General features: G+C 45.5%; 4 protein-coding genes across 7 annotated transcripts in view; 3 read left to right on the top strand and 1 right to left on the bottom strand.

Moving 5' to 3' along the window:
- Nucleotides 1–2,263: 2,263 nt before the first annotated feature.
- LOC106749555 (N-acetylglucosamine-6-sulfatase-like) lies at nucleotides 2,264–7,536 on the bottom strand. Of its 2 annotated transcripts, none has more exons than XM_014629154.1 (9): nucleotides 6,755–7,536; nucleotides 6,130–6,189; nucleotides 5,830–6,036; nucleotides 5,214–5,375; nucleotides 4,884–5,057; nucleotides 4,590–4,791; nucleotides 3,465–3,763; nucleotides 2,705–2,821; nucleotides 2,264–2,603 (listed from the first exon to the last, which is right to left on the bottom strand). In XM_014629154.1, the coding sequence occupies exons 1-9, from the start codon at nucleotides 6,863–6,865 to the stop codon at nucleotides 2,298–2,300; spliced, it is 1,638 nt and encodes a 545-aa protein (XP_014484640.1). In that variant the 5' UTR covers nucleotides 6,866–7,536; the 3' UTR covers nucleotides 2,264–2,297. The 2 variants fall into 2 exon arrangements, with proteins under 2 accessions (XP_014484640.1, XP_014484648.1); XM_014629162.1 differs by having other exon boundaries at nucleotides 2,352–2,625.
- A 470-nt stretch (nucleotides 7,537–8,006) lies between these two features.
- Nucleotides 8,007–17,881, top strand: LOC106749543 (zinc finger RNA-binding protein). Of its 3 annotated transcripts, none has more exons than XM_014629125.1 (11): nucleotides 8,007–8,162; nucleotides 8,522–8,685; nucleotides 9,678–10,031; nucleotides 10,536–11,102; nucleotides 11,378–12,106; nucleotides 12,209–12,506; nucleotides 12,593–12,780; nucleotides 13,975–14,123; nucleotides 15,759–15,854; nucleotides 15,937–16,057; nucleotides 16,440–17,881. In XM_014629125.1, the coding sequence occupies exons 1-11, from the start codon at nucleotides 8,113–8,115 to the stop codon at nucleotides 16,721–16,723; spliced, it is 3,000 nt and encodes a 999-aa protein (XP_014484611.1). In that variant the 5' UTR covers nucleotides 8,007–8,112; the 3' UTR covers nucleotides 16,724–17,881. The 3 variants fall into 3 exon arrangements, with proteins under 3 accessions (XP_014484611.1, XP_014484631.1, XP_014484622.1); XM_014629145.1 differs by having other exon boundaries at nucleotides 10,647–11,102; XM_014629136.1 differs by having other exon boundaries at nucleotides 8,008–8,162; nucleotides 9,690–10,031.
- A 2,412-nt stretch (nucleotides 17,882–20,293) lies between these two features.
- LOC106749465 (polyubiquitin) lies at nucleotides 20,294–23,018 on the top strand. The gene is made up of 2 exons (XM_014628938.1): nucleotides 20,294–20,407; nucleotides 21,191–23,018. Exon 2 carries the CDS (start codon nucleotides 21,197–21,199, stop codon nucleotides 22,799–22,801), a length of 1,605 nt encoding a protein of 534 aa, XP_014484424.1. The 5' UTR covers nucleotides 20,294–20,407; nucleotides 21,191–21,196; the 3' UTR covers nucleotides 22,802–23,018.
- A 99-nt stretch (nucleotides 23,019–23,117) lies between these two features.
- Nucleotides 23,118–25,532, top strand: part of LOC106749441 (fibrillin-1-like) — a 60,673-nt gene continuing 58,258 nt past the window's right edge. The window contains exon 1 of the mRNA XM_014628888.1: nucleotides 23,118–23,506. The gene's annotated coding sequence lies outside the window, so the exon portion shown is untranslated. The remainder of the gene's footprint in view (nucleotides 23,507–25,532) is intronic.

Raw genomic sequence — 25,532 nt, forward strand, 5'->3', positions numbered from 1 at the left:
TGCTCGCGTATTTTCCGAGATAAATCGATCCCTTTTGTAATTCCCCCCGCGGTGTAAGTGTAAGTTGGCATAAGTATCCGCTGGAAGGAGGAACCCCCGGGTAGAAAGAGGGAGGGAGGGAGGCAAAGCCTGGATCTACGGCTCGAAAGGCAACGAAAGCCATTGATCCTGGCCAACAAGGAGGCGATCGCTCGCTCCAACGATCAATGAGGAGAGAATAAAAGGACTCGTCCGCAAGCCGACTTACACGTTTCAGCTACGATGTAACGAGGATCACTATAAACGCTCAATCGACCGATCGATCGGGGGGGGATTCGGGGATCCGCAAAATCCCGCGGTGCAATAGACCGTCGTTCCAGCGGTTGTTGTTGTTGGATACAGCATGTAGATTACAAACTGAATCGTATCGAGCCGCTGTTGTGCGATATTAACGAGACGTCGATTAGACGGGATTGCAAAATAAAACAATTATCGAAATCCGAACGACATCGTCATCGAGATAAATATTTCGGCTGTGTGAGAATAAAAGTCCGAAATTTCCGATGGAAAATCACGCGAATTATCAAGGAGACGAGGGGGTCAAGTTTTATCTCGCGAAATTACGAAGATCCTCGCGAAAAAATCTTTGGAATTGGATTTCTCGGTCGCGCATGTTTCGCGAGGTTCCACGCGAAAACGAGTTCCTCTCGTTACATTGATACAACTCACAGTCATTTCCGGCCTCAGCTATACTTTTTGTGGCGGGACGGTCGCAACACTTTTTCTTCGACGGAAATTTCAGAACGCCTCTCGTGTCCAATAAGAGAATTCACTTTCTGGTAATCCTCGGGAGAGATACATTTCCCTATTGGACACGAGCCGCGTCGCGGGAAACTCATCGGGGAAAAGGTGTCGCGACCGTCTTGCGACTGACCCGTTTACCGATTGTTTAAACTCGCTCGCTCTTCGCTGCCATTTGTCACCTCGGCGGAAACAATCCGCGAGATGCAAAATTTCTCGTGAATGAATCCAGGTTTGCCCTCTCTCGGTTCTGTCGAGAGCGCCGCCGCAACTTCGCTGTGACGATAATCTCAAAGGCGATCTCCCGCGGCACGTGGTGATTCGCTGTGAAACCATCTGCGCAAACGATTAAACGGGCCCCGTGGGCCCGGCGCAAACATTTTGACGTTCATTCACGTTACGTGAAAGACCGTCTCTCACGCTCCTTGGCACCGAAAGGGGCGGACGGCTTTGTGCGCCCGTTCTCGCGTATCGTCGTCGCACTTTCGAGAATGCTCGTGCATGCGCGAGCACTTAACCCTTCGTCGCTCGCACGATGCGAGCGGAGAGACACGCGCGATTCCACATTTCGTAAATAGTCTCACACACACACACGTGTATCCGTAAATCTCTTCGAATCGTTTCCCATATTACGCGGCGCGCAAAATCACCGATGAAATTCTGCCCCGAATTTTCGTCGCGGACCGTAAAACACCCAAAGTGCCGGACTCTCTCTCGACACCTGTGGATTTGTGGAAATTTTTACCCAATTATACTCCCCCCCTCTCACCTTTCGCATAATCCCCGCAAGTATTTCCATTGATGATTCCGGTTAGATCAGTATCCGGCGATGTATACATACATATATAGGCGTATTATCGAGGTTTATACCAGCTACGTAATAAAATAATAGCGGCGTCGCGGAGGGAGAGAGAGAGAGATCGCGCGCCGCCGCTTCACCGCGCTCGCATCGTCGCTCAAATCCTCCGAGGAGCCGGGAACCGTTTTAGCAATATAAATATGTACACACGATACACGTACCCGCTACTCCGGCCGACGTGACACATCACAGCACTCGCCGGGCGCAGTGTCTTCGACTGTGCTCTTCGGCTTTTTTCCTCACCTCCTCCGCCGCCCTTTTCCTCCGCGAATATCGCCATTGCTATTCAGATATTCGAGACTGCCTGGGCTTTAATAAAAATATTTGCTGAGAAAACAGTTACGTTCGGGGGTGTCCCCTACCATCGCCCGCTTCCCGCCTGTCCGCAAGGCGAGTTATTCTTATATCCAGATTCGCGGGCGGTATTCTCCGACGGCGATTTCCATAAATGCAATAATTCGAAATAAGACAACTTCCGGGGCGAAGTCTTACCTCCGAGCCTGGGACGGACGGACGGAGTGAACGCGGGGGAGGATAGGTAGACCAGGTATTCCGGAATTATTCCGCCTGTTATATCGTAGCTGCGCGCCCGCGGTCTCTACAATAATAAAATGTAAACCGCACTTGATTTAAGACACTTTATTATACTTCGTAACTCTTACAATAACGGACGTGTGGATATAGCGAGAGGTATGAAGATGAATACCAGTAAAAGTTCGAGTAACAAGCGGGATCCGTTGCTTCCTCCGTTCGTCGTTCGATTCGCCCTCGGATAATCGCTTCTCGTCGCCGGATAATCAGTTCTTGCCTTCGGAAATACCGCGAGAATGCAGCTGACCCCCTGACACGCCGTCATTCTCGCCAATCGCTGGCGATATTTGTGTCTCGGCCCCTTTTTCATGGTGTACCCGATATTTGTCAATTGATATTCGTCGACGTTCAGATCGTAAGCCTCGATAAATTTCTACGGAGATCGAGATTTTTTTCTTTTTAACGTGAAACGTCCTTCGAAACGAAGCTGAGAATCGTCTTCGCACGCGTCAGTCGGATCGCAGCGATACATACTTGGTTGTCCTCGAAGACGCAGAAGATGTTGTTGAAGTCCGGGGAGATGCGGCGAATGCAACTGAACGTATTGTTCGCGGCGTCCTGACACTTGCACATCATGTCTTTCATGCACAACTGTAAGATGAGCGCGTATGAGCTTAATTCGAGAAAACTCGAGAAGATGCGCTGGTAGAAAATTATTAGAGGTGTACGAAACAATCGTCTGCGTGGTCGAATCGAATCTGAAATTATCATGTCGAGTCGAATCAGATCTCTTTAATTCGAATGCGAATCGAATTCGAAGCAGATTTTCCGGAATTTTCATTACATACTAATCTGAATATGATAAAGTAACGTTTAGAATAAGATAAAGTAACGTTTCAATGAAATGTTAAAAGCTTTTCTTTAAATCGACGAAAATATTAATCACTGCATAGTTTTGAGAAAATCCCGCCATTATCCCCGCCGAAATTATCGAACTATTCGAATTTAAATCCTTTGGATTCGAAAACGAATTAGAATCGAGTCAACAGTGATTCGAATCCGAACGATTCGCACACCTCTAAAAATTATAGTATTATTTTCGGTGCCGAAAATATTTTTATAATATCAGCAACATGTAAGGTTATTATCAACGACGCTATAATAACGTTTGCTAGAAAAATGGTTTTTCTATTTTTGTGATTAAAAGAAAAGAAGAGTTTCGCGCGGAAAATAACTGTGATTTTCTATTAGTGTGCAACGCCGTTCGAGTCTAAACTAAACATTTGATACTTGCCGTTACGTTCAGATCATTGTCACTCGGGCATCCGGAGGACGGTCTTTGCTTAGATCTCTCCCCCCTGTATTCTATCAGGAGAGTGCGATCCTCGGGCAAATTATCGTGCTTCTTAAACAACGTTATTCCATCCGACGGATACTCCACGCCGGCTATATCTAAGAGCGTCGCGAAGATATCGACGCTACTAACAGGCGCGGAAATAGTAGCCGGGACAATTCCCGGACCGGATATCAATAACGGAACTCGTATATCAGTTTCGTAGGGTTGGCGCTTGTCCATAGGCATACTGAACTGACCTGCCGAAATAACGCTCGTCTTGTACAAAGATTAAAACGATGACGACATTAAAGGAGAATCTATCTCCAGACTCTCCCGAAAGAGTATTTAGTATTATGAATCTGTCTTAATTACACTATAAAAACTATATAAAGTGCTGTGAGAAAATTCGTAACACGTTGGGTAGTGGCATCAGTTGCAATGGGGTGTCAATTGAAATATTCTAGTGGCGAAATCCGTGAGAGGAATACATTATTATTATTATTACTGTTTGAAAGCCTCGCCTAAAAAATGGGCTCAATCCAGCTGCGCAGATGATGATCTATTTATATTTATTTTCATCGTTTGTCTGCTTGAACTTTTATCTTTAATGACTCTTTCCTTCATAACTTTTAATATAATGTTGCTGCTTTTTGTTATTTTAATCTTGTTGTCCAGTTTAAAATTAATTACTAATATACAATTTGCAGCGTTTTTTGAATGATTGACGAGAGTTAAAATTGCTGCTGTACAACTGACACCACGTTGGTGTTAACTGTAACATAATTCCTCGCTGTTTTTCGCTCGTCTCTCGAAACTTCGAATTTTGTCAATATTGGTTGTTACAAAATTAAAACCGGAAAGTCACTTAATATCACATGCAAACTTGGTTTCTCTCCGATTAATAATACAGAAGATACAACCCAAAAAATATTTTTTGTTACCACTGACACCACCTCTCCCTCTAAGCTTCATTTTTAAGAGTATAAATTTTTAACGGGGCAGTTTTTGTTCCGTAACATTTTTACATATGATGTAATTTTCAGTAACCACTTGCTGTATCAAACACAGTATCGGGTCAATTACCAATGTGATATCCGTTGTCGGAAGTGTAGACGAAGTAAGTTTCGTGCAGGAGATTTCGCTTCTTCAACGACGTGTATACGGTTTTGACTAACTCGTCGACCGCCAATAATGTCTCCCACCTCCTCCTGTATATCTCGTCTAACTTCGATAACACAGACTCCGGTAAAGGGGCCGGGCCGTGTCTAACTAACCAATGTTTATCCTATCGAGAGAATAATATGTACAAAATACTCTGGATGCGTCATTTCGGGATGAAATCCGGTATGTACGCGATTATTCCTCGCAATGCTGTACCTGATGCACCGGGATGTTAAAATTCGGGGTTCTCTTCGCTTTTGTGCTATTGTATTTATTATTATATCTATCCGCAGGTGTGAAGGGCGCGTGAGGGGCCGGAGGTGCTAATACCATGAGGAAAGGTACCTGGTCTCCTGTGTGCGCGTTAATAAAATCCAACGCCAGATTACTCTGCAATACATGGAACATGACAGGACATGTAATTGTCTTCCCCGTTCTGTCCTCCCGTTTATCTGACGGATCCGACATTGCGACGCGGCTCTAAATTCAAATCGTCGCGGAGGAAGACGGAGGGGAATGTCCAAAATGGCCGTTTTGTGTACTTACGATTACGTCGGTGAAATAATCGCTCGTACCGTTACCGTACGTCCTCTCGGTACCGTTTATCGATAAGGAGTAATCGTAATATTTCGAGTTCCCCAAAAGACCGGCCCACCAGTCCCATCCTACCGGCACGTGAGCCGCTCCGCCGACTTTACCGTTCCCGTACTGCATTTATCAGAGAATATAATTGTTTCAAGCGGTGTCTACAATGAGAATTTAAGGCGTGAGACTCGAGAAATTCATCAATCACGGTCGAATTATCGAAGAAAAATCAACTGTGATCGATTTCTTAAATCTCACGCCTTAAATTCTCATTGTAGATCCCGCTTTATTCACATCGCACCCGTTTTCACCATCATAGTTTAGATCTAATCGACGATTAACTAGACGGAACTGACCCGTCGCATTTGTCGATTTCGTTGAGTTGATTTAAATCATTCGTCGATGAAATTTCAGCCATAATCGAAATGGGCGTTATGTACGGTATGTTTACAAACTACGGTTAATCTAATCGACGATTGAGGGACGCCGTACTTGAAAACTTCGCCAGCAAAATGCTGATTTCTTTCTTTCTAAAGTTTACGTCGTATCGGAATGAGCCGTCAAAAGTCGCGCCTACCTCGTTCAAGTATTTTCCCGCGTAAAACGTTTTGTATCCGGCGACTTTCCGTAGAAGAGCGGCGAATGTCGCCGGTTCTTGCGACTGCTGCCACTCTGCGCTACTACAACCTCCGGCGATGGTATTGTTCACCGTCAGATGATTGTGCTGGTAACGTCCGGTCAGGATGGACGCTCGATTGGGGCAACAGATAGGCGAAGCTACGAACTGAAAAAAACGTGACGCGATTTTTCTAAAAACGTCGATTTGAAAATATCGCAAAAATCATCGTCGTTGTCCCGCTGCATTTGACGAACTTACACAATTTGTGAACGTAGCGCCATGCTGTCCGATGAGGTTCTGCGTTTGCGTCATCGGCGTCTAAAATCACGTTAAATCCGGATGCACACAATCGAAATCGTATTCATTTGCGGCGTCTCCGATCGAAGCGATTGAAGTCGTTTCTCATTCGAATCGTCATTTTCGCACTCCATTAGCGAGAATGCGCAACAATCGCAGGTTTCATTCAAATCGACTCTTCTGCGTTATCATCGCGATACCTTTTACATTGCAATTCGATCGACTAGATCCATGTTACGTCGCGCAATGCTAATGGGAATCTTTTAATTATTCCCTAGAGAATACAAGAGGAAATCTAGGGAATAATTAAAAGATTCCGAACAAGTCCATAATGGGTGCCCTGAAGAGCGTTCCCGTAAAATAAGCTACAAAATACGAGAAAATTACTGGCATACGATAGTAGATAATTTTTGTCCGCATTCTTGCGCGATTTTCCTTTCCACACGGGAAGGATGCTCTTCAAATATCCCCATCTAATAGACGGATTACCACATGGTTTATCCAAAGGGCGGAACAACTAACTCGAACAAATCGCTCCGATCGCGAGAGGCTCGAAACGCGCCCGAGCGGAAATAAAAGACGCTACCATGCCATCTAGAGTCAAGTCCTGATCGTCGGTAATAATCAGGACGATATTCTCCGACGCGACCGACAGCAAATAAATCGACGACACGAGGAAGAGGACCGCCGGCTGCATGTCGGATGACGGCGACGGCTCGCGCCAGGAGGATCCGCGATCGGATACAACGGCGAATACTCGTCGGCAGGCTACGATCGGCTTTCTCGTCGTCGAAAATAGTGATGGCGCTCCGCCAAGTTACTCGCGAGTACTACTCACTACCGGCGATCGAGTCGCCTATTAATACAACCACGTCGTCGTTCGTTATTCACACATGCGTCGGGACGGATTTAGCGGGGCGCAGCGTATAAAATTACTCCTGATTACGCTTTTCGCTGACAACTCCTCGTCGACAAGAGCGCGCGTTCCGACGAGCTCGGTACCGGCGGCTGCCACCAGATAGCGCGAACGACGCAGGAAACGTCGCGAAAGGGAGAGAGAGAGAGAAAGAGAGAAGGGCCACGGACAGACGACAGATGGCGCGGGGGTAAGGAGTTCTCAGGGTGTCGGAGCTCTCGCGTTCGCCTCACGCTCGAGCACGCACACGACACACGAGCGACGAACGGGGCGCGATCGTCGCGTTGCATACCGCACGACATACGCACGCACGTTACGCACGTCCGTCCGTCCTCCCGCCGGCGAACTGTTAGCCTTTCCTTCGCGCACGCCGGACGTCGTGCACGACGCGCCGCGCGACACCAGCCGCGAAATTATATCGGCGAGCTCTCTACCCACACACACCGCTACCCCCCCGGCGTCCCGGACATTGCCGAGTGATCACGCAGTAAGTCTAGCGAAGTTCGAATTAAAAGGCTGCAAATATCCGCCGCTCGGTCGTCATTTTACTCTCGCGACAACGTGAACTGCTCTCTCTCTCTCTCTCTGGCGCGCACAGCCGCGCGCGCGCGCTCTCTCTCTCTCTCTCTCTTATTCTCTTTCGCTCGCTTCTCCAGCTTCGTGTATATATATATATCTCTCTCTCTCTCTCTCTTTATCTCCGTTCGTCCGTCCGTCTGGTATCCTCGCGATAGTTCCGCTCGACACACACGGCGCGGCGGCGGCGTCAGGTAGAGCGCGCCGGCTGGCGTTGGTTCGCCGCACGTTGGAAAGTTGATCGCTGGTCGCGCGAGACGGCGCTACCGTCTCCTCGCTACCTCGCGAGTTCTCAGGAACGGCCGCGCGGGGGCGCACCGTACGCGCGATCGTCGCGGGCACCGAGCGAATAGCCAATCGGCGCGCGTGGCGTCGCCGTCGTTCTATCGAGCTCGTTGGCACGCCCTACGACTTCCATTGTCCTTCTTTCCGGGATTCTCTGGCGAGGAAGGATGGCACAGAACAATTATTTCGGCTTTACTCACGGCGGCACGCAATATGGGTACGAAAATCGTTTGCATTACCATTTATTACTAAGTAGATAGTGATAAGCCGAGCGAACAACCGTGGCACTCGCGAGCGCGCGCCCGCGGTGGTGACAAAAAGCCCGTAAGCCGTGCGAGGGTTCGGCACGCGCGATACCGCCGGCTTGGCGGCCATTTCTCTCATTGCCGAGAGTAGAGAGCGTCCGTCGTGCGTCCATCTCCATCTCGGGGGGGCCGCCGCCGATCCTCTTTACGAAGCCCGGGCTAACCCGGTCCACGTTCGCGACGCCACGCGCCTCGCTCGCCTCCGCGGCCGCTCGACCGAGCCCCACGTTGCTCCGAGCGGAATCAAGTAATCTGCCCTTCTTCCCGATAGGGCCACTAGCGCGGCAGCTTATCAGACCGGCCAGGCGGGATACGCGGTAACACCAGCGGCGACCGCCGCTACATACACCCAACGACCCGCTGCAGCCGCTGCCACTGGTTACGAGACTTACCAGGCAGCTGCCGCTGCAGCCGCGACTGGGACAACGTACGCTGGTAAGCTCTATTGTCCTACTTGTCAGTGTGTGTTGAGGCTGTTGCATGTGAGAAGTTTTCAGTCGTACACCGGTGAATCCGTGAGAAATCTGACCGATCGCAGTTGATTGTTTTCTCTGCGTCCTTGAAGAATAATCGACTGTGATCGACTGTCGATTTTCTTAGGGAATTGTGATTGCGATTGGAAATTTGTCACCTGCAAAGGCCCTCAGACTGTAGCGTAGAGGCCGTACTTAGATAATATGTCTGAATATTTGCTCTTGATAAAAAAATACGGCTGAAATGAGTCGCGACACAGACACCTGCGCGTCCCAGTTTTGTCCTGGTGTCGTTGCTGGGCATTTTATGAAACATTATGCATTCGTGTCAATGACTTGTGTCTTGTCGTTTCTCTTTCATTTTTTCCCCTTTTTTCTTTAACTTAAAATGTATCTCCTTGTAACTCATTCTTATCTTATTGAATATGTACGGCAATTCTATTAATAAATCAGTTTCTGCCTTTTGATCATGTTCTGCTTAGAAACGTGAAGTACAGAAGTGTCTTCAAGTTAGAAAATTTACACTTTTCACGAATTCACGTTAAAAGGCTAGACGATCCCCTCTAGCGTGAACACGTGTAAATTTTCTAATTCGGAAACTCTTCACATTTCCACCCCAGCAGAGAAAATTACATGGTCGAAAGGTTGTTGATTCGTCAGTGTACAAAGATAGACTCAAGTGTCAGTGTAGATGATCCCGTAATATCGATTATAAAAAAAAAAATCACCAGTTGTATGTTGTATCGTAAAAATATCTATAATGCGTCAATTCTTGTACTTAATACATGGGCAACGTGCACTGAGAGAAAAGGAGAAGTAAAAGCCGCAGAAGAGAAAGCGGGGGACTGAGAAATTCAATAGAATTGCCTTGCGTTGATGTGTATTGTGCGTTATTTATACAACACCGCTACCGAATGTGACAGTATCTCAGGATGACAATCGTGACATTGTAAGGTGTTCTTGTAGCCGCTAATCCTGGTACTGTGGCACAAACTTACGATTACGGCTACGGGCGGGCTGCGCCGGCAGCCACTTACGACGCCACCAAGACTTACTATCAACAGCCAGCAGCCGCCGCAGCGACTTACACCACCACCGAGACCCACTATCAAGCCGCGAAGCCTGCGTACAGTACGACCAGTGCTTACACGGGCACCGCGAGGCAGGCTACGACCACCGGCCAGGCGAAGACCTACCAGGCATCTAGCACGGCTTATCAACAGTCGAACCCAACTCAGAGCGCGACCTACTCGTCGGGATACACCGCTCCGGCTACGCCCGCCGCTACTCCATCGACTGCGACAAATAGTAAGTTTCACGATTGATCTCTCTTCTCTGTGCTCACACTTGTCTCCAAACTTCCAAGAAAGAATCTTCGCTCCTAGTCTGACCACTAACTGTGACGTAGGAACTAATAACATGAAATTGATCCTCTCACGATACACGAAAGAGAAGTGTCGAAAAAGAAATATGAAGGAAAAGAGAAAAAGAAATTCGCAAAGCCTCTGCTGTAGTATTGTCGAGCGCGAGTGAGATAGAGCTCGGGGACAGAAGTCGGGAATTTATGTATCAGCTCTGAAACGCGGAGTATTTTGTACTTTCAGATGTATCGTTTAACTCGGTATATCTTAATTTCGTTTTATCCGCGCGCGCACCCGACAAGCCGGGTCTTGATAGTACCTCTCGGAATGAGCAAATTAGTCAAGGAAAAAGAATGAAAAGAAATAAAGTCTTTCTTTCATTTCGCGCGCGCGCAAGTACGAAGAGTTGTGACCGCTCCAAAGTTTGAGGTTTCAATTTCATTTCCCTTAGAAACGGCGAGTACAACGTATTCCGGCTACGACGCAGCGCTATATAGCGCTGCGACTATGTATGTAGCCCAACAGAGTGCAAACAGCAATTCCACTAACCAGAAGACTGGAGGTTGGCAGGGCTACGGGCGGAAGGGGTTCGGAGCTGGAGGGGGAGGGATGAAGGCAATGCGGCCCAAGCAGCCCCCGAAGCCTCAGCAACTGCACTATTGCGATGTCTGTAAAATCAGCTGTGCCGGACCGCAGACCTATCGCGAGCATCTCGAGGGGCAAAAGCACAAGAAGAAGGAGGCCTCGCTTAAGGTGCCTCAGCAACCACCGGCACGCGGAGCGGGCAACAGTCTACGCTGCGAGTTGTGCGACGTTACCTGCACCGGCAATGACGCCTATGCGGCTCACATCAGGGGCGCGAAGCATCAGAAAGTGGTCAAGTTGCACACCAAACTCGGGAAACCGATCCCTAGCGCGGACCCCACCGTCCTGAACCCGAAACCCCAAGTCCCCTCGAAGGCTTCAGTCACTAAGAAGGCGACAGTGACGGCGACACCGAAAATCAACTTCGTTGCTTGTAAGTTAACTTGCTAATCTGTCCTTGTTAGGTTCGTGGCGCGTGTAAGACAAACTTGCTAGTAAGACTGAGTAAAAATTAGTAAGGTGTTTTCAGCTTTTTAAGAAATTGGCCAATCACAGTCGAATCTGAGGAGAATAATCGACTGTGATTGATCAATTTCTTAAGTGTTAAAGCTCAAGACACCATTATACACCGGGACTTAGAGTGCACTATTACTGCGATTTAAAGGCACTTTGTGGAGACGCGCGCAATGCTATTGTGACGTGTTTCAGCTGGGAACTTGGGCACGGTGAATCAGAATCAGACGGCCGAGATCAAGTCGGAAGAGCCAGCCACCGAGGAAACCGTGGAGGAAGCGACGGTCGATGAGAAGGACATTCAACCGGTCGGCCAAGAATACATTGAGGAGAACAAGTCGGAAGACGGCAAGATCATCAGTTTCAACTGCAAACTGTGCGAGTGTCGCTTCAACGATCCCAATGCCAAAGATATGCACATGAAAGGCCGTCGTCACAGATTCGCTTACAAGAAGAAGGTCAACCCCGATTTGGTTGTCGACATGAAACCGAGCCTCAAGCAGCGCAAGATGTTGGAGGAGAAGTTGCGCAGGCAGCAGATACGGGACGAATATTTGCGCCGTAGGGAGGAGATCAATCAGTTGGGGCCGATGGGACCTATACATGGAATGGAGGAAGATATGATGATATACTGGGAGGAAAGACGCCGTTACGAAGAAGAATGCGAATACTTCGAATGGTATCGGCGATACGGACGCGGTCCGGGCGCGGCGCCGATCCCACGTGGCCCCTTCGCCGGACCACCGGGGCCGATGATGATGTATCCGGGACCTCAGAGACGGCCAGACTCGTCGGATGACAAGCACGTGTTGGCCCATCACACGACCATCTACCCGAAGGAGCAGGAATTACTGTCGGTGCAGAAAATAGTCTCGCACACCGAGAAGGCACTAAAGTATGTGTCGGATTCTTTGGCCGAGGCTGGTAAGTATTCTCGACTTTTTCTTCTTCTTTTCTCCTTTATCCGGATCTCTCGATCCTGTCTCCGTCGAGATTACGAACGATTATATTTTCATCGTTCTACAGGCAAAAAGACGACTCCCGCGAATTCAAACGCTAACGCGACGGCACCTGCTAATGCCGCTGCGCCGCAGGCAAACGCGAATGCGGACGCGTTGAAGAAGGACGAGGCGGACAAGAAGAAAGCGGTCACACCACAGAAGGAAGACGGCAGTGACGGGAATCTGTTCTCGTTCCAAAAGGAGAAGGAGGATTCTAGGATACTCCGCGGAGTTATGCGCGTCGGCAACTTGGCGAAAGGCCTGTTGTTGTCCGGCGACAACCACGTTTGCCTAGTTGTGTTGTGCGCGGAGAAGCCGACAAGGTATACACACGAGACCAGTCCCCCCTCTCGTCGAACACGATCGTGTGCGCGATGACACGTAAATCTCTCAATCTCGTGCATTACAGGGCGTTGTTGAACAAAGTCGCCGAGATCCTGCCCGGTGAGCTGAAGAACGTGGCGCCGGAGGACACCTACAACGTCGGGAAGCATCCGGAGTCCGCGGCTCTAACCGTTTCAGGTGGCACAGTCACCGTAAGCGTGACGCTCACCAGCCCTCTGATGCGCGAGACACCCAAGACGACCGCAGCAGCAGGTGATTTCATTGTTTCGCATTTTCACGGTGGCCAAGAAAAGGATAACTACGAAAGGCGAGAGAAAACGCGGGGTTGTTGCATCACACGGAATTGCACTTCTCTTTTTATTTTCATGCCCGTTTTCCCCGTGAGAAACCGCGACTTATGCATTTAGTTTGTTCTTTTCATGGCCCGCAAGATTTTCTGTAAGTTTTTTTAAGCACCAGGACGATGCGGGACGGCCAAGGACTATTCTCGACGGTTGCGCCAGTGTACATATATATATCTCTCTAACATCAAGTTAATTTCTTTCTTTCGATATATACATATATAGCTGCGTGCTTTCAGTGTGTCCACGACAGAGTCGTCCTCTTAGCGACATGCATTTCTGAGCCACGAAGAAGACACGGGAGAAACAAAACGATACTTCTCGACTTCTGGGCGTCGAGAATAAATTTCGCGGGAAAACAATGGTCAAACTCGATTATTAGACACTTCGCCTTGATATTCCGAGGGTGCCATCTCATCGGTAGTGATTCTTTCGCATCTCGCTTTGCCGATAACATGAAACAAATTCGGGCTCGAGTCTCTGTCGCGATGATACGTTCGTAGTGAGATGAGAAAAAGAGGAAAGAAAAAGAAAAAAAAAACGTGAGGAAAGTTTTGTCGAACGTGGACACGCTTGCGATAGGAGGAAACAACGCTGAGGCAATCTTAAAACTATGGACTTTTTGATCATGCATAAATGAAGACAGAAAATCCCTCTGACTCTTATCGAATGCTGTACGCACACTCTGCGATCGGGAAACCCCCCCGGGATTCAGCCGACACTGTTCTATCGGCATCGGTGCTACCTACCTTTCGAGCGGATAGAGGTGACGCTACCGATGCTGATAGGAATCGTCGGACGTTCTTCAGCGGGTCGGGGGTGCTGAGAAAAGAACGTCTCAACGACGGAGGTGAATCCGGGGGGGTGCATTATTGTGCGACGTACTACATTCGATCAGGCTTATGTAGTTCTTCTTTTTTTTTTTTCACGTTGGCGTTATAACAACACAGCCCACGACTTTTTATATGTACATATATATAAAACGCGCTTGAGTTTTGAATTACGAATTACGCATATAGAGAGGGAATACCTAAAAATCTCTGGGCATGATCAAACACTCTAAGTGTTGTCTAAGCGTGTTGTGCTTTCTTTGTTGGAATCTCAGATAATGCTGGACAGCAGCAGCAGGAAGCTGCTCAACTGCAAACTACGCCCGCGGCCCCGACCGTGACGAAAGCAGATCCTCCGGACGTACTTCCCAAGGCTAAGTGTTTGGAGGCTTTAGCTGCACTCAGGCATGCCAAGTGGTTTCAGGTTTGAATCAATCAACTCTCAGTTCAAGATCTCGAATTGTGTCAGCGCCAATTCTGTTTTGGCGCTAGGAACAGAAACCGAAAGACCAAAAAAAACGAGCATTTTTCTTTTATTTTCTCCTCGACGAGACGCGTGCAAGTTGGTTTTCTCTCTCTCTCTCTCTCTCTCTCTCTCTCTCTCTCTCTCNCTCTCTCCCCTCTCTCTCTTACACACACACTCTTTCTCTCTGTCTCTCCCTTCTCTGTCGAGTCCGCAAAGTGAAAGAAAGAAAGAGAAAAGAAGAAAGCAGTCTTAGAACTTCCAGCCTTGTGACGGTTTTATTTTTATCATTATATAACCACGACCTGTCGACACGATTCTGTCTGACCGGGTCCTATCTGAGCGCTGTGCTCGATGTACGTCGTTCCATATCCGCTGATAGTATTTCCGTATGCACGCCAATCCATCGGCTTTGCCCACTGATGATAATAACAACAATGATGATGATGATCTTCGCCGGAACGTAGATTTACGTACGTTCATATTTTGACGCGCGCGATCACGCTTGTGTTACACCGACTACGTGAAAAGTAAATCATAACAATGGCCCACCTGATGAAACAGTGGCAATAAAAACAGTGGCATCGTCCGGTACGTTGGCTGTCTGAGAAACAATCGCATCGCATCGAACACGAGCGTACATCGATCCGCGTCCAGATGCAGACCGTCAGACAAGCAATCTCTCTCACGAACAAGCAATATGTAAATGTGTATCTCGACAGTCACGCGCAACGCTGCTAGATGCATTTACATCTGCTTTCTCGCTTGATATATCACCGACATCCAGAATAATAGGAAAAGCAGTTCCTCTGCGAGACGTCGAATAACTACTCGAGAATAACTACCTACGTTTGTATGAGAAGAAAGAACGAAAGAAAGACAAAAGACAAAAAGGCAGAAAGAAATAGCTGAAATGGAAAAGATGCCAATTTTCTTTGTTTTCTTTGTACGAAACGCAGACCGCTCGACTTGCTTTACGATCAAGCACGTTCATTATTCTGGATCATCCTCAATGCGTTGTAGCCTAGACTGCGTCTGTCCTGGGTCTGTCTTATTACTCGAGAGTACAAAAGTCAAACGATAGCTTCATGCAAGATTACATGTATTTCGTTGCCATTGTTACTGTAACGATGTAATTGTGCGATTTACTTGCACAGCTTTGGAGATCGAAAGACAGACAAGCACAAACACACAGTAGCGTCATAAGCGTACCGGGTGTTTCTTTTGCGTGTAAAAAAAGAATTCGAGTCAACTAGAGATCATCATTTTGTGATGCACACAACTACTGAGACGTGCTGTAGCATTTTTTTATTGCCGTCTATTTGCGACAACAAGGTGAATAACTGCAAAAAGAAAAAAAAAACATACGTTTAGGAAGTGAAGTGAATCGATAAACACCCGGTAAATATGATTGATATGGGCTAATTTTACTACACTAGGGATGCCTTAGGCACGAGGCTGGGAGGATAGAGCTAAAGCCCACACAAAGCAATCGAAGGAAACTTAGTTTAGGCCGTCTCATCTCCAGAAGAGCCAGTGCTTTTGTCGCTTATATATTCAATTCTAGTCACTCAAGTGTTTTATCCCGTTCAACAGGCTAGAGCGACTTCCCTCCAGAGCTGCGTTATGGTTATCCGTATAATGCGCGACCTTTGCAATCGTGTGCCCACATGGGGTCCGCTGAATCCATGGGTGAGTATATTGAATTTTCATTACGGCGTATTCCCGGCTGGCTGACGGTAATATAATAATCATCGATTCGACACATGTACAGGCATTGGAACTACTGACCGAGAAGGTGATCAGCACCGCCGGATGTCCCTTGAGTCCGGGCGAAGCTTTAAGGAGACTCCTCGAATGCGTAGCTGGCGGAATATTACTTCCAGGCAGCCCAGGTGAGTCCGCCGCGTCGAGAATTGTCAGATGAATTTTACGCCGTTCGTGTGAATGCAGACTGTGCGCGGAGTACTTGTGTGGGTGTCGCCGAATCTGCTTCAGGCTGAACGTACACATACAACTCCGCTAATACTTTCTACTTTCCGTTGCCCCTTTGTTCTCAAATGATGATAAAGATGACGAGACTGAGCGTGTCACGGGTGATGGTCGTCGATCCTGGGTGCGAGTATTTCGTTCCCTTGTGTCGCGAGCATCCGCACCGCGACAACGCGTAGATGATTTGGCAGTCTGATGAGAAATTCCCGCGGTTTTCGCCGGTCCGTCCGATGATGAGAGCTGGTGCGCAATACAAATGTCGGAACGTCTGTTCTTTCCTCGCAGGCTTGTCCGATCCGTGCGAGAAAGAGGCGGTGGACGCGATAGGCAATATGACGTCTCAACAGCGCGAGGACATCACTGCGTCTGCGCAGCACGCCTTGCGGCTGGTGGCGTTCCGGCAAATTCACAAGGTCCTCGGGATGGAGCAGCTACCGCCGCCGAAGTTCAAAGGACGATTTGCGCGCAAGCGAAGACGCGACAACAGCAACGGCGAGGGTACGGACAGCGAGGCATCGAAGAAGGACAAGAAGGCGGAGGAGATCAAAATGGAGACCGACTCCAAGTAGATCTTAACCAAAAGAATTCGTTTTACCGAGAAGTACCCGTTAATTCTTACTGTAGAAATAAGAAAAACAGTTTTCTCCCGCCGTGTCAAGTTGCTTGTATTAGCGAGTCATCGCGCCGGCCCGACGGTCGGATGATAATCGTTGTAATCTCGAGGTCGGGCGCAATAAAACCATCCGAGAGGAATTAATAATAAAAAGTGAACTGGGAAACGACGAGGGCCACCGCTCGCGTAATTTGCTATTTTCGCGGCCTTCGTCTCTCTTCGTCTCTGCGTCCTCGTGACACATCGCTCCATGATAATGCTAAAAGGTCTCTACGATGATTCGAGGAGCACGCCGAGATCACGTCGTCGTTGTTGTGATGTAATGTGTTTTCTCCGATAGGCAATTGATGTATACAGGTAGAATTTAATAGCACTAATTGTCTGTTCGAGAAAGCGCACATTGTAGATGTAAAAAGAAGTGCTGCGCACTTTTTCGCATATTACGATGCACATATACACACACATATATAGTCGGGTGTGACTTGCGAACACGTGTAGAGTCGCCGTTTAATATTGCCATGAAGGGAGAGTTTAGTTGTAACCGTTGGATTTGAATCGGCGAATTACAAAAATCGGCGGTTGTAATCCCTTGACTCGGGCGCATTGTGTCGTAATTATTCAGATACAGCGTGATGAATGTTGCGAGCAGAGAGAGAGAATTTTGAACAGAGAAATGGTGATGTGACGGACATTTATAAGTTTAAAGTTAAGAATAGGTAATAGATTGTATTGAGAATTTGTGTGTATGTTGTGTGTGTAGTCAGTGCAGAAATATCTAAACTACTTTTCCCTTGCGCTCCTGCACAAAATGACAGACGGGCATACGCTTTTATCACGTGCGTTACCGGATAATTCTTATTTGCGAGTCGACAAACTTAAATGGCTTCGATACCGAATGCGGCGGATGATTGCACGTGTCCGAGTTTTTTTTTTTTTGTTTTCATGAAACTCTAAGTAGTCCGTTTTGAATTTCCCGCACGGAATGAAGCTCGGAAAACATTAACTTTGAACTTACGAACACACCGTTTAAGTGTTTTCTTTTCCTGACATTATGTAGATTCTTCTGTTATATTTTCAAGTCATTATTGAATAAAACAAACATATACCAGAGGGATTAGGTCGTTCGAGTTATTTTGCCTGTCCTGCTCGGATTTCTTTTTGCAGTGGTCACTTAGGTTGATACCTAAGTGTCCTTCCATACTGTCAATATCTTGATGATGTGTGCGGTATAATTGTAGTTCTTGAATGCGTCTTTGTTTCTCGGGACTGCTGTCTCACTTCCGTTTTCGACATTTCAAATGACGTGTGTGTGTGAACGGAGATAAAATAGATAATAAAGAAAAATAATTAAAAAAGAAAAACTATTAAAGCTACAGAAGAGTCGGGGTTTTACAAGAAATATATTAATTTATGTTTGAAGTATTGCTTCGCATGTGCGCAAGCCGTGTCGCGAAATATGCGTTCAATCGGGCGTATTGATCGCAGCCGTCCTAATTATTCGAAATAAATGTATAAACATTTTTTATAATCTATGTGAGTATAGCTATTGTCGGAACCTCGAAAAGTTAAAGTATGGACATTTTTAACGAAATCGTTACTTTTGAAAGATTCAGGTTCGATTTTTTCGCAAATTTCTTAAACGAGCGGGAAAAGGAAAAACATTGTGAAATATATATATATATATATATATATATATATATTCAATAATTTTTTTTCACAATCGACTGATTGGTCAATTTCCTAAGGCTTAGAACTTAAAGCACCTATTATATAGACCAGGACTTAGAGCCGCCATTTTTTCAAACAAGAAACGAGGTCGTAGTACAACTCGATAATGGATCAGGTGAACCTTCATCTTTTTAAGTAGTGCTGCTCAACGATGAGGTAAACATCCTTTACATTATTGTGAAAAGTGGACAATATTCAATGAGCTATAAATTGCAAAAATGATGCTATTGAAATGGCTCAATTTTTGCAGTTTAAAGAGCCTAGTTTTTCACCATAATATCGTAATAAAATTTCTGTATTTTTTCCCGTCAAAATGTATTTAGTTACACAATAAATGGTAATATTGTTTAATTGCTTTTTTTAATGTTTCTTCCCAGTTAAATTTTTTAATCGAACATTTACTTTTAACAAAAATGTGGTATGTGTTTCAAAGGGCAAATTTTAACCCAGGTAGCACATGTTAGTTTCATATACGCTCTTTAAACGTATGTAAGGTTTTATAATCATATTATATACATTTCAAGAACGTATATGAAACTATGTTACCGGGCAAGCTTTCTATTCACTTTCAACGTATATATGTACATCAATTTGTTTAATCATTTCTGTGAGCGATCAAAGCCAAGAGGATGCTTTTGCTTTAACGTTGAATAATTCAATGGTAAGCAATTCCACCGCAATCTGTGAGCATATAAATTAAATGGGAAGATCCACGCTATAATATATATATGACATCTGTGTGTCAATTTTCGTTTACGCGGTACAACTTGTCAAATTTCATTGCAAATTTATATATTTAACAGTTTGTACTTGCAGTTGCTTATGGGTGGCTTTGTAAGAAATAATAAATACATTTTGTAATCGAAGATATCTGCATGTATTGTCGTTATTGAAGCAAATTAGCCTTCAATCGATTACTTTTAACCTCCTTAAGAAACAATTGGTTATTAAACGTCAAAGTCATTATTATTATTATTTCATAATTTTGCAATGAGACGTCAATTCTTTGTTTAGCGTCGCATCTAATCCACGTCAGTGCTGCGACGTTGACTCAGCGTAATTCCGTGAAATCTGATTTCCCGTGTCTACGTTCTGGCGTCAGTTTTCAAAATATAATCCGAAAATACACCGACAAAGACAAACAGCGCGTGCGCTTATGTACAATTGATATTTTCGCATATCCATTCGGATTTCCGAATATTTATTATTGTGTGAAAAAGAGATCGAAAGAGGCGCGCGGATTCGGTAACGAATGAAAATATTTCGTGAGTCTTCCCCCAAAAAATAATCGCGGGTAAACAACAAAACGTCGTTCGAACAAACACGCCAGAGTCGAGATAAGAAGAGAAAGATTGAGACGAGGGAAAAGAAGCGATTTGGAAGATGCGCGTATATAAATAGCGCGATCCATGTCGTTGAATTCCTACGAATTCGTTCGTGCTAAAAATACGTGCGTAAAACTACCTCACGCACATCCCACGTGCATTGCGTTGCATTCTCCGTCACATATTCCCTCGTGTTTTTATGCGTCCGCAGAACCTCGAGAATTCCCGACGGTATCGATTTCCCGCGACGTCCGCAACGTTCTCGAACGTTAGATTCAGGACGTGGAACATTCTTGAACATATGAGAGTGCACTTACGTCGATACGGGAGCAGAAACGCGCATCACGCGTGACGTTCGCGCGACGGACCAATCAGCACCGTCGGCGCTGACGCACTTGGCCAATCGCAACGCCGGCGTTGCGTCAGAAACTCGCGATTGGGGGCGAGGGTATAAAGTCGGCCGCAGCTGCGCCGTCGCTTAGTTCAACGGGATTGAAGAAGCAGACGTATCGTGAGTTCACATCTGTTCTTCAGTTGTTGCCTGAGACAACGGTATCTACTGCAGCTAGGAGCTTTCACCGCAAAAGGTTCGATTCGTTATTCGATATTTATATTCACCGGAATTCCCGGACCGCTCGAGACATCTTTGCGTATCGCGCGTTTGGGAAAATCAGCGGAATTCTTCGTCGTTCTTGCCGTTACCTTATCGAAGCATATACACGAAAGAGAACGCGAGTTTACGTTTAACGGACGATCGTAATCAGAGCTTTGTATCGTGAATTTCGCGGATTTCCCATCCGAATCATTAATGTGTGTCGATCGTTACTAATCGACCCTGTTGCTAAGCGGATATTTTCGTCGGGATCGTCCTGCTGCGTCGCGAGAACGCGATATCACGATTCGGAGAAAAAGGATGATGAGTCTGTCGGATGTTAATACGATAGCCGTGTAATTGGAGACGGACGGGAAAGAATCGTTCTCGCTTTTGTTCCGCCAGTCACCGTAGCGAGATAACAGCGTGATGACTCATCGCGACATTGCGACGCAAGCGAGCACAAAATGGCGGTTATCGATTCCGTCGCGTCATGCGACGAAAGCTGATACGACGTATTTTCTTTTACGACTTCTGATACAATGCCTTGGCATTGTTCGGTGTACTCCGATAAATGTTTTATTGTTAACCGATATCCGGACTTAATCGAGTACGCCTGTATTATTCGAGTGGGATGAAAGATTTTGCGTCGTCGAACATATGTGAACACTTCGTCCATTTTCCTCGTTCGTGTAGTACATATTGCGAGGAACGATAATGATATGAAATTAATGTTAGGTTTAACGACATTAATTAATAATGTTAAATATTGTTGCAGAGCACCATGCAGATTTTCGTGAAGACACTGACGGGGAAAACCATCACCCTCGAAGTTGAAGCGTCCGACACTATCGAGAACGTGAAGGCCAAGATTCAGGATAAAGAAGGGATCCCACCCGACCAGCAGCGTCTCATCTTTGCTGGCAAGCAACTCGAGGACGGACGCACATTGTCCGATTATAACATCCAGAAGGAATCTACCCTTCACTTGGTACTTCGGCTTCGAGGCGGCATGCAGATCTTTGTGAAGACTTTGACCGGCAAGACCATCACATTGGAGGTCGAGGCCTCCGATACCATCGAGAATGTCAAAGCAAAGATCCAAGACAAGGAGGGGATCCCTCCAGATCAGCAGAGATTGATCTTTGCTGGGAAACAGCTCGAAGATGGCCGCACCCTGTCGGACTACAACATCCAAAAGGAGTCGACTCTGCATCTGGTTCTCCGTTTACGTGGTGGCATGCAAATTTTCGTCAAGACCTTGACAGGAAAGACGATCACTTTGGAGGTGGAGGCTTCGGACACCATCGAGAACGTGAAGGCGAAGATCCAGGACAAAGAAGGCATTCCACCTGACCAGCAAAGGTTGATCTTCGCAGGCAAACAGCTCGAGGACGGACGCACATTGTCCGATTACAACATCCAGAAAGAATCTACCCTTCACCTGGTACTTCGACTTCGAGGCGGTATGCAGATTTTTGTGAAGACTTTGACCGGCAAGACCATCACATTGGAGGTCGAGGCCTCCGACACCATCGAGAATGTCAAAGCGAAGATCCAGGACAAGGAGGGGATCCCCCCGGATCAGCAGAGATTGATCTTTGCTGGGAAACAGCTCGAAGACGGCCGCACCCTGTCTGACTACAACATCCAGAAGGAATCCACTCTGCATCTGGTACTCCGACTTCGTGGCGGTATGCAGATTTTTGTGAAGACTTTGACGGGCAAAACCATCACTTTGGAGGTTGAGGCTTCTGACACTATTGAAAATGTGAAGGCCAAGATCCAAGATAAGGAAGGCATTCCACCCGACCAGCAAAGACTGATCTTCGCGGGGAAACAGCTGGAAGACGGACGCACCCTGTCCGACTACAACATTCAGAAAGAGTCTACTTTGCATTTAGTTTTGCGACTCCGGGGCGGTATGCAGATTTTTGTCAAGACCTTGACTGGTAAAACTATTACTTTGGAGGTCGAAGCGTCGGATACCATCGAGAACGTGAAAGCCAAAATTCAAGACAAAGAGGGCATCCCACCCGACCAACAAAGACTGATCTTCGCGGGGAAACAGCTTGAGGACGGGCGTACCTTATCCGACTACAACATCCAGAAGGAGTCCACCCTCCACCTGGTGCTCCGACTTCGAGGCGGTATGCAGATCTTCGTCAAGACCTTGACGGGGAAGACTATCACGTTGGAGGTCGAGGCCTCCGACACCATCGAGAACGTGAAGGCGAAGATTCAGGACAAAGAAGGCATTCCACCTGACCAGCAAAGGTTAATCTTCGCGGGCAAACAACTCGAGGACGGGCGCACCTTGTCCGATTACAACATCCAGAAAGAATCCACGCTTCACCTTGTACTTCGCCTTAGAGGTGGCAATATGTAATTTGTTCTCTGTCTAATTGCCACGTATATTTTTTTCTATCTTTTTTTTTTCTTCTAGATTGTTAGTTTTATTTAACGAGGAAGAATAAATTATTTATGTTGCGATCACTTTAATATGCGTGTCATTTGTGTGCCCTTGGTGTCCTTGTATCCTACGATTGTAATCCGTAATCTTAGATCTGTATTGATTACCTAGAAGAGCCAGGTGAAGCGTTAGGTTGTGTCAGCTTCGCACGCTGTAAGATTATTCTTTAAACAATATATCTGCTAGTCTTGACAAGAAAGTCTCGAATCTTTATTCTGCTTTGTACATTTGTTAGCGGCTTGCGCGAAAATTGCTTTCGTGACAGCGACGTGAATAAAAGGAAAATAAGAGCAATAAATTAATAATATTTCGGTTAAGATAAGCAACTTGATATTTATTTTTCGATTGGAAATAGTATTTTTCGAGTTCGTTCTTTCTAATTGTATTTCCCGCGCGTTTAGAATGGAAATATCTGCGGGTAAAGGAGGTAAGAAGAAAAAGCATGGAGTGGTAAAGTAGAATAGTCAGTGTGACGGAGGAAGTTGTCTTTATAACTACCCGGTGGCGCCACTAGGCTTTTGATACACGTTCCTATATGTTCTATGCAAAGAGCACAGACATCATTACAGCGCAGGCGTCGCACGCAACGCCGGCCCGTCATTACGAAGCTTGATCGAATTTGTAAGTTACAAAGCAATACTTTTAAAACGATTTCAAATTCGGACGAACGCGCGCCGATCAATAATTCATGATTCTGTCGAACGAATCGCGATTAAATCTCTTTCAAATCATTTGATTTTTGCCGCATGCGCTCGTAAATCAATCCCGTTACACTGCGTACAAAATTCGGCCATATTTCTCATGGCGGAAAGAACTCGGAACGTGTATTTTCGGCCCAAAGGCGCGGGTGTGTACGTGGTCGTCGTTTCGATTTATGAATAAATCGATTGCATTCCGCCGTAATTGAATGACAAACACCGGAGAGAGAGAGAGAGAGAGAGGTGCGCCGGCGATACAAATCTACCCTGCCTCCCGCCTTTTGTTTCTCGCAGACGGAATAAAAAGCGGCTGACGCGTAATTGCTAAACGGCATTGCCGCATTTTGCAGTTGTTTGCACTTTGATGATACGCGTGGGCCATCCGACGAGTCGGTCGAAATTTTCGTCAGCGAGACGCGAGTAGTGTTTTTTTCGGGCTGCGCGGAACGCGAGAGATTCAATAACCGAGTGCGGTGAAAAACATGTAATTTGACTGAATATGCATTTTCCCCGCTGGTCAAAAATGAAAAAGGGTCTCACGTGATGATTACCATCGGCGAAACATTAGGCGAATTGAAGGATTTATAATCTTACGGACTATCAAGCAATATTCTAGTATGCTTGCACGAAAAGTATAATTTTTCATTTTACATTTTCTTTTTTATTTATCGGTTCTATATTTTATGCCATGCATTTTAAATCACTTGTGCGTTAATTACACTTCCTCTTTATTCCTTTCTCGTATTTACGTTGAATAATAAGCAACATACATATATCAGCTAACGAACAATAAAATCTCGCATTCTGAAAAGCTTCACTCCAGAAATATCAAATCTACTTTTTTCCTTCCTTTTAAATATTTCGTTTCACGAAACGTGACCTACAGCAAACATCAACTGACATTGCGTCGATGTTATAATTTTTTATTTAACGATGTAAATATTACGTATAACACTTGTTATAAAGCAGTTATATTGTTGAGTGGAAAATTATAACATTCATATAACGTTACTGTCAATTGATGTTTGTTGAGGAGATATTAATGATGTGCTTTTACACGACCCTATTAGTATCACCAAACATTTCCAGTGCCCTCTGAAGAGTGACAATTTCTGAGTGGCCGTCGAATACGGCCACTTTCGACGACTCCTCGCTCATTTTAATGCAGTTTTAGTGAGATGGGATTTCAAAAACAGTTGTTTTCCGATTGAATTTTATATATTTATATTTCTAGTAATAATAAAAACAATAATAGTTTTTATTAGTGGATAAACCATTCAATATGTATCGCAGAGTAATATCACAAATAAGTGGAAATTAAAAAGATAATAACCAAACAAAGAATTTATGGACTTTTAGGAGCAAAGCACGGATTTTTTAGTGTCATATGAACAGTATTAATATTTATTGCGCGAGAATATAACGCTTGAATACATATTATGTCCGAAATTATCTTTTATCTTCGTACGTGGAGAATTAAAAAATGTCAAGCATATCCTTTTATTTCTAATTAATATATAATTCTTCCAATTAAACCTAGAAAGATTATGATTTTTAATTTACGATAAGCGTTGCGGAAAATACTGTCTCTGTCAGGAAGATAAAACGACAATAATATCCCGGTAAACAAGAAATCATTAACACAACGTTATTACAATGATATTTTATAATATGTAATGTTTTTATATATAAATATGTTTTTATATATAAATATGTTGTTTTTAATGTTGTATATAACGTCATTGTTAACAATGAACAAATATTTGGATTCAAATATTAAAAATAATATCTCTATACTATGATGTTAATATTTAGGAATATTACATTATCAAATAACAGTTTAAAAATATTTATAAAATATATCAAAACGTACATTTATCACATTTGCATAAAATCAATATTTCAAGAGATTGATTTAATGTTTCTTGCTTACTGCAATGGTACAAATA

Source organism: Dinoponera quadriceps, unplaced genomic scaffold, assembly GCF_001313825.1.
Source record: "Dinoponera quadriceps isolate SergipeBrazil2010 unplaced genomic scaffold, ASM131382v1 scaffold37, whole genome shotgun sequence".
NCBI lineage: Eukaryota > Metazoa > Arthropoda > Insecta > Hymenoptera > Formicidae > Dinoponera > Dinoponera quadriceps.